This window comes from Thunnus albacares, chromosome 13 (genome assembly GCF_914725855.1).
Source record: "Thunnus albacares chromosome 13, fThuAlb1.1, whole genome shotgun sequence".
NCBI lineage: Eukaryota > Metazoa > Chordata > Actinopteri > Scombriformes > Scombridae > Thunnus > Thunnus albacares.
The window spans coordinates 23,739,256-23,752,183 of record NC_058118.1 but is presented as its reverse complement, the minus strand read 5'-3'; the positions used below and the strand labels follow the sequence as shown (position 1 = coordinate 23,752,183).

The following is a 12,928-nucleotide window of genomic DNA, read 5'->3' as shown; positions in this document are numbered from 1 at the left end:
AACTGTAACTTCACAGGTTTCAGGACGACTCTGCAGTTGAGTTCTGGCACATTTACAGAAACGTTGATTAATGTGCGTTGTCCTCATAAATACAGAAAACTAGGAATATTTAACACCAAAACCATTAACAAAACAATTTTACAAGAGGTACAACTTTTTGTTTTAACCTTACACGGTTCCATAAAGGCTTAAATTAATATGTAACCTCTAAATGTTATACAAGAAAAACAGGTTACAAATTATTGTTTAACTTTTGTAAAAAGGGTCTTTTTTTCCCTTTAATCATATTCCATCAACTGTTTTTTATGGCATCAAAATAAAATAAAAAAGATTCAAAACTGCAAGTAAAAGCACAAGTTTCCATTTTGTAATAACATGTTTAATATCTTCCTCAGAATATGACCTAAACCATGTTATTCTGACCCAGCTGTTCACAATTCATTAACACAAACTGGGTCAACTGGCTGACTAAGTTATGAATGGGGGTTTTTCTTTGCATGTAAACATGAATGGAAATATGTTTTCAACACAAAACTGCACGTTTCTCCACCGCAGTGTAAAAACAACGATGCTGCAGGGAGATTTTCTTTAGAGAATGACGTTGATGTTACTTGAACTTGAACTAAACACAAGTCTGCTAAACGAGCTTCAAGGTATTTAAATGATCGATTAAAAAAAAAAAAACATCTCAGTCAACATTTCACATTCATGACATTATTTTTGTTAGTGGGATCAGGACAATACTCCTCTAACAAAATGGGGAAATGTTGGTTTATCTTGACAGGGAGGACAGGAACAAAAAAAGAAAGTCCTGAAAAGTTTTCTCTTCAAGATAAAATGACAGAAACAAAACAGCTCATCCCTCAATTCTCCTGCATCGTCGTCTGCACTTCCTGTCACTCTGATTACGGAGTATCTTCCGTCCTCATTCTGGACTTCAGTCACAGTTTCTCCAGAATGACGTCGGTCTCGTCCTGCTGCAGAGAATAATATAAAAGTCAGGCTGAAGCTGATAATCTCTCTCTACTGGATCATCGGCTCTGGAGCAGCGAGCGACTTGACGAAGGCGTCGTAGTGCGCCGGGTGGCAGCGTTTGTACTCGTTGATTTTCCTCTTGATCTGTTTGGGTGTGTCCTGATAGTAGTTCTTCTCATCTCTGGCCATCGCCTGCAGGGAGGAAGACGGTAAGTTTGGTCAAAGCTAGAGAAGTATTCGGTAAAAAGCTGGTAAAACGGAAACAAAGCTGGAAACAAAACCCTTTACACATCCAAAAAACAAACATAACATGACTTGATTTTGTGTGACAAATCTAAGACATTTAAAGTTATTTTACTGGGAGCACATGTTTCAGGTTTGAACTACAATAAAAAACTTAAAATGCAGGAGACACACAAAAATACATCTTCAGAGGACGGTTATATAATTAATTGCAGCAGTTATATGCAGGTGACTAACTCAGCTTCTCAGAATTTAAAGTCAAAATGGACTATTTTACACACAACACCCTCTCTTATTGATTGTGATTTGGCAGTTCAGAGATGACTCATTGCCATTTAAAGCAGCTGTTGAAAATCCATTTGAATGAGGCACTTTTCTGATAAAAGCTCAAGTAATAATTCTGCCACTCACTGCTCTGAGCTATAAAAACTGAAAAAAAAAAAAAAAAACACACACTAAACTCTCAGCGACGTCTAATGTGCACTGGCGTGACCTTTTCCATCTAAAGTCAGCCGCTCAGAACATCATGCAGCTGAACGCTTATTTGTCCTTCATTCAAAACTTTTCAAGGAAACCAAACAAAAGACTCTGTTATCTGCTGCTCGCCACATAAAAACATTCAACTGACAGATTAGGTTTGTCCAGGATGGTACGAAGAAATCTGTCGTAGACCTTGGCAGCCAGTATTCATATCTCAGATGTCAGAGTGTCCTTGAACGCATCATCAAGGAATCAAAAAGACCAAACAGAGTAAAATTATACCTGCTAAACATCAGCAACGAGACTCAACTAGAGCTGCAATATTTAGTATATTAATCGACATGAATATCTTAGGTTGCATCTTGGGTTTTGGGAAGCAGTGATCTTTTTTTTTTCATTATTTTCTAATCATTACTCAACATAAAACGCTGGGATAAATCATGCAAGTGTGGTCTTTTTATTTCCCCATTTGGCTTTGGTTCATGCTCTTACCTTGAAGTCGTCTTTGTGTTCCCGGATCATGTGCTGAGCGTACTCGATCAGGTCGGAGGATAAAGTCTTGGAGTCTTTCTCGGGACGGTTGGCCTCCTCCTCCAGCTCTGCTCAACAACAAAAACACAAATCAGGATGTAAAACACATCGTAGAGGCTTCCAAGAGACAGAAAGAATTTTTCATCTTGCTAGTGTTTAATGATTCATTAGTTTTTTTTCATCTTTCATTTTTCTGTTTAATTTTGGTGAGAAGACAACAACGTAAAGATAAAATATGCAAATCATCTAAGTCAATCTTTGTATTATAACTGTCAACACAAATCATTGTTTTCAGAGCTTTACAACTAGCGCTGCTACTGCAGAGGAACAGAAGTCACTCAGCGATGAAAAGCAGAGCAGCTGCAGCTGAAGGCCGACTCCTTTGAGTTTCACAAACATGCTTTTATTCAAATAAGGCTGCAATCACAGCAAATCTTCAACTGAATAATGTGAAAAAGGTGGAAACCGTCTTCGTAAAAAAAGGTGACAAGAGTCAAGAGCTGTGACATTTAGTGAAAGCAGAGGAAAACACGTCGCCTGCTGTTTCAGCCTTGAGGCTCGCTCACGAAGCTTTTATAACTGAAGTTTCACACCAAGAACGGAGGCAAAGCACTTTCACGCAGAGCTTTCATGTAGAGTTCAACTTTGATGAACTCTGACGTGTCAATTTGCACTGTTGACAATTGCAAATGGCCTCCAGAGAGAGAGAACAAAGAGGGAGAAATCAGTCATATTAGCTGTGACGCACAAGGAGTCGGTCTCTTGAATTAAAAGTCCAACTGAAATTAAATTGCCTTCTTTTGTCTGCTACAGCAACACATCTGCTCTGTAAATCACTTGTCTTTAAAAAAAAAAAAGGCTGGAGTCCTTATTTCGATCCAGAAAATTAAATCTTTGCATAAAGCAATAACGTGTCGTTCTATCATCGGCAGAGCAGAAGGTCACACTGAGCCTGATTGCATCCTGCTACTCAACAGACTCTGAACAACAACAACCCACATTAGCTTTCCTGCTTAAGTCTCCTTCTAATCTAACTTAAACACACATCTTGTCCTGCAGCTTAGCTTGTTGAACGAGCCACCAAACAAACGCTCACCGGGGAAAAGTGCAGCGCTAACATCAGTTAGCATCTAGACAGCTAAATACTTCAGACCTGTTAGATGCTGGTTTGGTTTTTATTCTTCAGTTCCACTGCTAACAACACTCACTCTGCCCCAAAGACCTTTTTCCTTCACTTTAATGATACAAAACAATTAATAATTTATTTAAAAACATGTCGACATTAGTTTTGACTGCAAAGAGGGAAGATTAAATGTGATTTTGATTGGAATTTAAGGCCAACATTTTATAAGCCTTCATGGATCTATTACTCATATCTGCCTTCGTGGATTGCATTTCATCATTTCACTTGTTCCTCAAACAACACGCCCACAGCAACAAGTCACGTGTTGTTTTAATGCAGTGTTGTTTTATAGCCATAACGCCTGGTGACACAATGAACTTCTTATCAAACCAAACCTAAACACTGTTGTACAAACAGTCCTTAAAAAAGCTTCACAATGACTTAATCAGCCTCTATTCTACCACAAACACTTTACCCAGTTTCCCATAAATATCTTGAGTTTAATGCTAAAATTAACTTTATATTATTAAAATCTTTAAACATTCATGTGCGAATAGACTGAGGAGTTTAAGCAACTCTCAGCACCTCACTTTTTGTATCAATTAATCAGTTCATTATCGATTATTTAGTCTATGAAATGTCAGAAAAGGGTAAAAAAATATATATATATAATTTGAAATTATAATTGCAAACAACCCAAGGAAATGTATTCCAATTGCTTGTTTTATTCAACAATCAGTCCAAAAATCCCCAAAATATTCAGTTTAGTATCATATATGACAAAAAAAAGTATAAAATCCTCACATTCAAGAAGCTGGAACTAATTAATATTTGGATTTTGTTCTTAAAAAAACAACAAACGATTAATCCACAGATTAATTTTCTGTACCAATTGACTAATTGGTGCAGCTTTAATCTTAAGAACATACAGTGAGGGGGGTGGACAAAATATCAGGAACACCTTTAAAATACACCATTAATGCAATCCAATGATGCATAACTCTTTACTAGGCTCGTTATGACTGTTGCTGCTTTACAAACACCTGAAGAGAAACTTAATTACAGTTTACATGTTTATCAAAGACAAACTAACTTCACAACACACAAACAAACAAAGTCTGGACCACGAACATTATTTTATATGAAGCGTTCTGAATTAAAAAAACCCAAAAAACTCACGGTTGAGGACGTAGGGTTTGGTCACGATGCCGGCGGGAGCTTTAGTCACTTTGTCATCACCGAGGAGCTGCAAGTGTAAACAAAAACACATTATGAACAACAACAAAACAACACGTGCCGGTCCGCGTTTCCTGCAAAATTTCAACGTCCCGGACAAATGTTACCTGTGATTACTGAGCTTAAAAACAATTAATAGGCAGGTTATATAAAGAATGACATCATCAACAACGCTATTATGCGAGCCTGCGTTCGTTGGGGCGAAACATATTCTCAGATAAAATAAGATGGAATGAAAACTCTTTGAAAACAAACAAATTAAATAACCACATCCTGTTGCTGGCACATATTGTTTTACTTTTGAGCGTTCAGCTACTGATATAAAATCAGAGTTGCAAAGTGTCTCTCCACAACTTGAAATGCGTATGAGCCTTGTGACCTTGTCCTCCCCGAGGCGACATCGCTGTGCTCTTATGATTCAGTTCACACACACACACACACAAGGATAGAAGGATAGGTGGAAATTTAATTTTAGCCTATTTTTAATACAGTTCAAATTGTGCTCAGAGGGAATTACTTTCACCAGATGTTATGAGCAGAGAGATTTAAATATGTCCGACTTTAGATTTTCCTTCTTAAAAAAACGGCGATTACTGGATAACAAACTGGAAACAACAACAACAACAGAGGTCGTCAGTCAGCGCGTCAGACTCTAGGTGAATCCATCAGGTCAGAAGATCGTCCGTCTTCTTCTCCTCTACTGCTACACGATCGGTGTGACGTCGGGTTTTTCGGCTGTGACGTCAGTTCAGGAGACGACAGAGTTCTCGGCTTTTATGAGCCCAGAGGAGACGACGATGAATGAATCAGTTATGGTCGGCTCGCAGTCACAAGTTAACAAAATGAAACAAACGAACTGCAGACTGACGAGATTAACTTGATTAAACAGCAGACTGGAGATCAACAAAAAAAAAAACCCAATAAAGCATCCGTATCAGTTACATCATCACTGCTGTTAGGATTCATGAGTAAAACAGATTAATTTCAGTGCATAAATGAAATATTTCTGCACGCTGATCGTTTCTGGTTTGAACTGAAAACAAAGTTTAGTAGAATCTGTCACTGGTGTTATGTTTACATTCAGGAGTTTCCATCATTGTGGGATATTTGCTGCTTTTATGACAGTTTGGAGCTACATGGATGTTGCTCTGATGTTTAAAGGACAAGTTCACATTTTTAAACAACAGTCAGGAGCTCAAATGAACAGTGAAACATGTTTTTCTTGCTGTAATCATTCCTCCTGTTCATACTGACCATTAGAAGATCCCTTCATAATGACCTTACAATGTATAAGTGATGGAGGACAAAATCCACAGTCCTCCTTCTGTGCAAAAATGTATTTAAAAGTTTATCTGAAGCTAATATGAAGCTTCAGTGTCCAAATGAGTCAAATCAAGTAAACATAGCACAAAAGTAAGGAAATTTGTGTTTGGTAGATTATTTCTTTGTTGTAACAATGCTTCTTGGCATCTTTTACAGTTGGAAAGTTGTTTATTTCCCTTTTAAATGGTGCCACATTTGTAAGGAACATGCATTTGTAGGATGAGCAGCAGAGCTGAGTATGTGGGTTGCACCCATGAAAAATTTGCCAAATCTTCTCTGATTTGGGTAATAAACAGGCTTCCCAACAGTATAAGATTTATTGCCAAGAACCATTGTTACAACAAAGAAATAATCTACCAAACACATATTTCCTTACTTTTTGTGCTATGTTTAGATATCTTTCAACGTTACAGTCTTTTTAGTGCCAAAGTTCCTCTTTTTGTTACTATACTTCCACCTGCAGCTCAACAGGGAAACACAAAGAGGGAATTTTATGCTAAAAAGACTGTAAATGTGTCAGATATCCACTTCATATGATTAACTCAGACTGCTGAAGCCTCATATAAGCCTTTTTGAGTAGTTGTGGGTGCAACATCTTCTCAGATCAAAGACACTCTTCTTTTAAAAGCAAACTAAAGACCTTCCTTTTCCGCCCTCGCAGGTGAGTTCCGCCTTTTTCGTTGCGTCAACGTCACGTGTTGGAGTTTTCAACAAAGTCAGCGGAGCGGTCTGTCTTTGAGTTAGACAGGCGGGGGAACTCTGTTTACAGACAGTTAGACCATAAATCATCATAAAACAGCTGTCAGTAGGTGTCCTGACTCTTTGCAGGAAACAGAAAGCCTGTTTTTCTTTTTCTTTTTGCTGATTTCTGATGATTCTTTCCTCTAACTGGATGTTTTGCTGCTGGTTTCTCAGGTGTTTCATCTCCACTGACCGACACTCTGTCGCTCCCTTCTGGCTCAAATGAAAACTACAAGATATAATCACATTTTAAAATTCTGACTTGTTACGATGCAATTATTATTTTAAATTTAAAAAAAAAACAAAGTCAACGAGTCTCCTCTACACTTCTTAATCACAGTCTGGAGGCTGAAGCAGGTTGTAAAATAATGTCACTCCACACTCCAACATCTAAAAGTGTTCTTAACAACGTCGGGTTTCCTTTTTCTCTTAATGAGAGTCGAGGTAAATGTGATATTAAATAGTCATATTGATATATTGACCACAAACTAAGCCAGAAATCTTGGTGTAGTCATCTACCTGAATTTAAATATCCACATTAACACAATTACAAAGTCAACCCTCTATCACCTGAAGCATATATCAAGAATTAAAGGACTTATGTCTCAGCAGGATTTGGAGAAACTTGTCCTGCATTTATCTTCAGTAGACTCGACTACTGTAACGGTGTCTTCACAGGTCTCCCTAAAAAAAAATCCATCAGACAGCTGCAGCTGATTCAGACGCTGCTGCTCGATTCCTCACTAAGACCAAGAAATGGATCGCATCACTCCAGTTCTCAGATCTTTACACTGGCTTCCTGTCTGTCAAAGAATTGACTTTAAGATACTGCTGTTGGTTTATTTCTGATCTGCTGCTACATAATGAACCATCTAGACCTCTCAGGTGGTCTGGGATCAGGTCTGCTTTCTGTCCCCAGAGTCAAAACTAAACATGGAGAAGCAGCTTTCAGTTTTTAACTCCCAGAAAACTGTAGATCTGCTGTGACTCTCAGTTCTTTTAAATCGCAGCTGAAGACTTTTCTGTTTGCCGCATTAACCCACATTAAGGGTTAATATTTTTACACTGCATTGTTTTATCTGTCTTATTCCCTTTTTAGCTTCTTTTTTATTTCCAAATTTAACACTTTTTAATTGTTTTTATATGTCTTTTTACTTGTGTTGCTTTTATATTCTGTTTTAATGCCCTTATGCTTGATGTAAAGCACTGTGAATTGCCTTGTTGTTGAAATGTGCGACACAAATAAACTTGCCTTGATTCCAGGAGCTTCATTCTGAAAACACAAGATCTTTACATAAGACGCTTTGTCTGACTCAACTGCAGGAAAGCCAGACAGATACTAGAGGTGTGGAAATGTGTCAATGAACGGACAAATCTGACTTCAAGTGTTCAATGACTAAATAAAAGCTTTGTGAGTCGAGCGGACCGGCTGACCAACACACACTGCAGCGTTAAACAATTTAACTCTGAGGTGAAGAAAATAACTCGGTGTGAAGTTTTAAACCAAACCAAAGCTCAGGTGATGGAGTTAACAAGTAGCCGTTACATGTGTTTATGTAATGAGGTGGAAAAGATGCAGCTTTTTATTTTATATAGACTGTTGTAGTTTAATGAGTGGCCATGTGCAGTGATACAGAAAAACTGAGGATGTGATACATCGGGCAGTTGAATCGTTGACAGGTGAATCGTAATTGAATCAAAAGGCCAGTAAAGATTCTACAAATAAAGCCCGATTTTAACACTGAATTTCTGTTCAGTTTGAAGTTGTAATTCCCGATTAATCACCTAATCGATCAACAATCTGGCTGTCGAGACGATCGCTGAAATTTTGACTGTTTATCTGTTTTGCAACAGTCTTGATTTCCCAACGTGGCCGCTGTTAGAAAACGCGTTTTAAACTATAGTGAACTTACAGCTGTAAGCTGTAAGCCGATTCTTAATTTACATTCATAGTAGAATTACGCAAAGTAACGCTGCATTTCTCTCTTTTTGTCAACATTGTTGAGGTCGCAGCCATCTTGTCTGAATAAACTTCAGAGTATAACAGTAAAAAAACATGTTATGAGTTAACTACAAGATGAATAATCTGAGTGTGTCGTGCTGTTTAGAAGAAGATCTCGCTGGTTTAATAAAACTATAAGTGAGGTTAAATCAGACCCAAACCTTCAACGGTCACTTACTCTCTGTTTCATGATTGGCAGAGTGCGGTTTGGATCGAAAGCCAGACCCATCTCCTGCAGGTTCCTGGCCATGGACTTCTTGTCGTCCCACGCGTTTCGGATCTGTGGACTGTGAAACAGAAGCAGTTAAGAGACACAAACACACAACAGAACTAATCTGAAGATCCCAGGACATGTAACAAGGATTTCAGTGTGATTCTGTCAAATATATGAACAAATTTGTATCTGAATCCACATGTTAACGTGTCACGTTTTTCAGTTATCCATCTCAGGGTGTGTAAAAAAATAAAGTCCCATCTAATAAGAAGTATCTTTTACATCCGTTCTTTAGTGAAAATCATACAGGTTTCATACATTTTGCTTGTTTTTATGATTTCGACTATTGTTATAAAGGAAAACCCTTAACTGACCAACTAATCTATCAATTATTTTCTCATTTATTAGTCATTTGATCTATAAAATGCCAGAAATAGTCTTGTTTTGTCCACAACCCAAAGATAATCAGTTTACTGTCATGGAGGACTAAAGAAACCTGAAAATATTCACTTTAACTAAATAAATGACTCAAAATGATGACTTTTTTTTATTTGACAGCTTTAGTTACTTTTCAGATGCAGATTTGACACAATGGATAATATAACAAGCTTTTAAAATACAACACATTGTTAAAGATGAAACCAGTGGTTTCCAACCTTTTTGTCTTTTGATGTCTTACAAAAAGCAGTGTGTAGTCGGGGTCACATTTCACATGTCTATGAGTTGTTAACAGCTCCACCAAATAGTGATTTTTCCCTCTAAACTTCTCACATGCTTTCATTTCAATAAATGTTCAAATGATCCAATATTTCACCAAAAATCAAAGATTAGAGAAAAAGTCCAAAAACTGAAAACAGATTTGTGTATCAGAACTTTGTTTTTTCTTCTTTCCTCTCCCATTAATCATCTCACGACCCCTCAGATTTATCTGCTGACCCTTTGGAGGGGCCCGACCCCTAGGTTGGGAACCACTGGACTAAACTAGCTAACTGTATATAAAGTAGTGTAAACTAGCTCCACCTCCAGCAGCTACAACAGTAACATGCTGCTCTAACACTGATGCTTCACTATTAATAATCTAATGATGTCATATATAATAATATATCAGTCAGAGGGACCAAACCACTACTTTTACTGCAATACTTTAACTACATCAAGCTCATAATACTTATGTACTTTTACTGCAATACTTTAACTACATCAAGCTCATAATACTTATGTACTTTAACTGAAGTAAAGGATCTGAATACTTCTTGAACCCACAGGTCAGGTGTCAACATGCCCACTGTTAGCTCATATTAGCTCACATGCTAACGTGCCGTTTACTTACTCTTCTATCCTCGGGTTACATTTCTTTATGAACTTCTTCTTCATTTTCTTTCGGTCCTGATTATAATCGAACTTCTTTCTCTTTCCTGACTTCTTGGCTTTCGGCATGTTTGTGTTTTTCTCTGTTTTCTCAGCTCAGCGGAGGTTTGTTGGTGTTGAGCAGGAGGCAGCGTGCGGCAGCAGGAAGCACGTGTTTGTTACATTCCGGTCATGTGACTAAAGACCACGCCTTATTTTAACCTTTGACCTTTCTGTTTCCAGTTTTTTTTAAAGGAATTTTTTTTTTTATCTTGAATTGTTTTTTTCTGATGCTTACGATATTTAACGTATATATGTGACACAATATACAAATAAACAGATGTATTCACAAAGTCTATATGGAAACGCAAACAAATACACATGAAATATATTTTTTAAAAAAACTAAACACTGAAAAAATTAACATACAAACGTAGACAAATGTAGAAAATGTGGAGCTAAAATATGTGATATATAATACTGTTGACAAAAGAAAAATGATCACTGAAATATATTATTTAATGTTCAGGAGAACAACGCACAGTAAACATTCATGAGGACAGAAAGTTCAACACATAATATGGAAAAATAATATAAGGACTATGAAAAATTATAAAATTAAGTCAATTCTATAAAGATGCTATAGCATCTTTTTTGTTTTGTGATGAGGAAACATCTTAACATCAGAGTCCATAAGAATAAATGAACACCAGAGGACCTGAGAGAGGAGCACAAGTCAAGTGTATAAAAATACAAACTAGTTTTAATTGGTTTTACAACGTAAGCAATCCAAGAATACAAAGAGTAAAATACAAAAACTTAAACAAAAAATTAAAAAGCAAAAATTAAAAGTCTCAAAGAGATCCCTCAAAAGGCCCCAAGGAAAAAAGAGATCCCAGAAAAAGAAAAAGGAACCAACTCAACAGCCCAGAGCCGCTCGTGGCTTTACTGTTTATAACTCTACAACTTCCTGTTATTTGTATTATCACATATCTTTCTGGTGGTTGCCTCAATTTTGTGATGTTTGTTTGTGTTTGTTGTAGTCATCCTTGAAGGTTCAGTTCTGGTTCAGTACACGTCGCACAAATTGTATAAATTCCTCAGAAATGGTGCAACACATTAAGCTATGTTAATTTGTCACAGATCAAAATTAAATAAAATAGTTTGAAGTACGCTTGAATAGAGTTTTTCTCAGCCACATATAGTGGAACTTTCAACAAGACTAAGTAACACAGAAAAAACACAAAATACTAATTATACTAATACAATAATAATAATAATAATAATAATAATAATAATAATAATAATAATAATAATAATAATAATAATAATGATAATAATAAAAAATAAGCAAAAGGAAACAAGACAAATACACACAAAACTTAAAAAACACAAGAAATCCTAACATTGAAAAATGCGACAAACACCGAACATTTCAAAAGATAAAAGCACACCAAAAGCTCTGAATCTATTTCTATGTCCATTTACATCAAAGCTTTTAATACCCTGGTTTCTCCTCTTTCATCACTTCAAGGTTTGATGAGATCTTTGACTTTTCCTGTCGCTCAGATGACCTTTGAGGAGGTTCTGCATCAACGGTGGGAAAAACCTGCAGCTGCTGCTTTTATCCTCTAGATGTCAGTCTGAGTCAGAAAATATCTGACAAGCAACAGACTCATGTTGGTTTTTATTTATTTTATTTTTTTCACACAGACAGCAGCAGTTTCTATCTAACTGCTAAATGAAATATTTTGGACTTAAGTGAAACATAAAGCTATAAAATCGAGACTATACTGTATATCAAATGTCTTTTGACTTAAAATTTAAGAGAGCTGCAGAGGTCTCTGAAGTCTGTTTGAATCCTTTATGGTTGGTTTGTCTGCACAAAACAACAAAATTGTGTTAATTGTGTAAATTTGTCTTATTATTTGTTTTATGATGTACTTCAAAGCAGCATTTTCTCTTTTCAATTTTCTTTTTGTTTCCATTTACGCTCATTTCCTATTATTTCATCCACAGTTGTCTGTTTACATGGTGTAAATATAATGATTGTTATTAATTTCACATGTTGACTGTTACTGGAAAAAAAAAAAAAAACTTTAAAAAAGAATTTGCTAATTTGCTAGAACATGTTAAAGTGTTTATTCTTAGATGTTTGATAAATGCAGTCTGCAGTCAGGCTGCTTCAGCTCAGAAAATCTTTGATATGAAGATACCGTAAATCTGTAATATGATGGTAACCTGCACTCAAAACTAAAGACATAAAAGTTATATTTTCTCCCATTTTCGTTTCATAAAGAAGAAAACACACATAAAGGTTGCTATCCTCAACATTTTATACCTCAAAACAGGTCTTGGTATCAAAAAGATCACAGATATATTCACAAATATTTACTAAAAATGTAAATGAAAGCTATATCAACCAAATATAACCTCGTACAATCAAAGTCCTATAAGTGTCTACAAGTTAGAAGCCATACTCAAAATTACAAACAAATAAAAAATAAATAAAGGAGAAGGTATTTAAGAGCACCACCAATACATAAAACATGAACAAATTTAAATTTTGACCAGATGATGGCGCTAGATGAAAAGTCAGCAGATCACCAAAGTCAATACAATTTGTCTTAAGGGGGGCAAGAATATCTGTACCAAATTTCATGGCAGTCCATCCAATATTTGTTGACATATTTCACTAAAAAAACTAAAACGC

At 36.2% G+C, this 12,928-nt stretch overlaps 1 protein-coding gene across 1 annotated transcript; it reads right to left on the bottom strand.

The window, feature by feature from the left end:
• Positions 1-165: 165 nt before the first annotated feature.
• nop16 (NOP16 nucleolar protein homolog (yeast)) lies at positions 166-10,416 on the bottom strand. The gene is made up of 5 exons (XM_044371308.1): positions 10,199-10,416; positions 8,833-8,941; positions 4,532-4,598; positions 2,191-2,297; positions 166-1,167 (listed from the first exon to the last, which is right to left on the bottom strand). Exons 1-5 carry the CDS (start codon positions 10,303-10,305, stop codon positions 1,024-1,026), a joined length of 534 nt encoding a protein of 177 aa, XP_044227243.1. The 5' UTR covers positions 10,306-10,416; the 3' UTR covers positions 166-1,023.
• Positions 10,417-12,928: the final 2,512 nt, after the last annotated feature.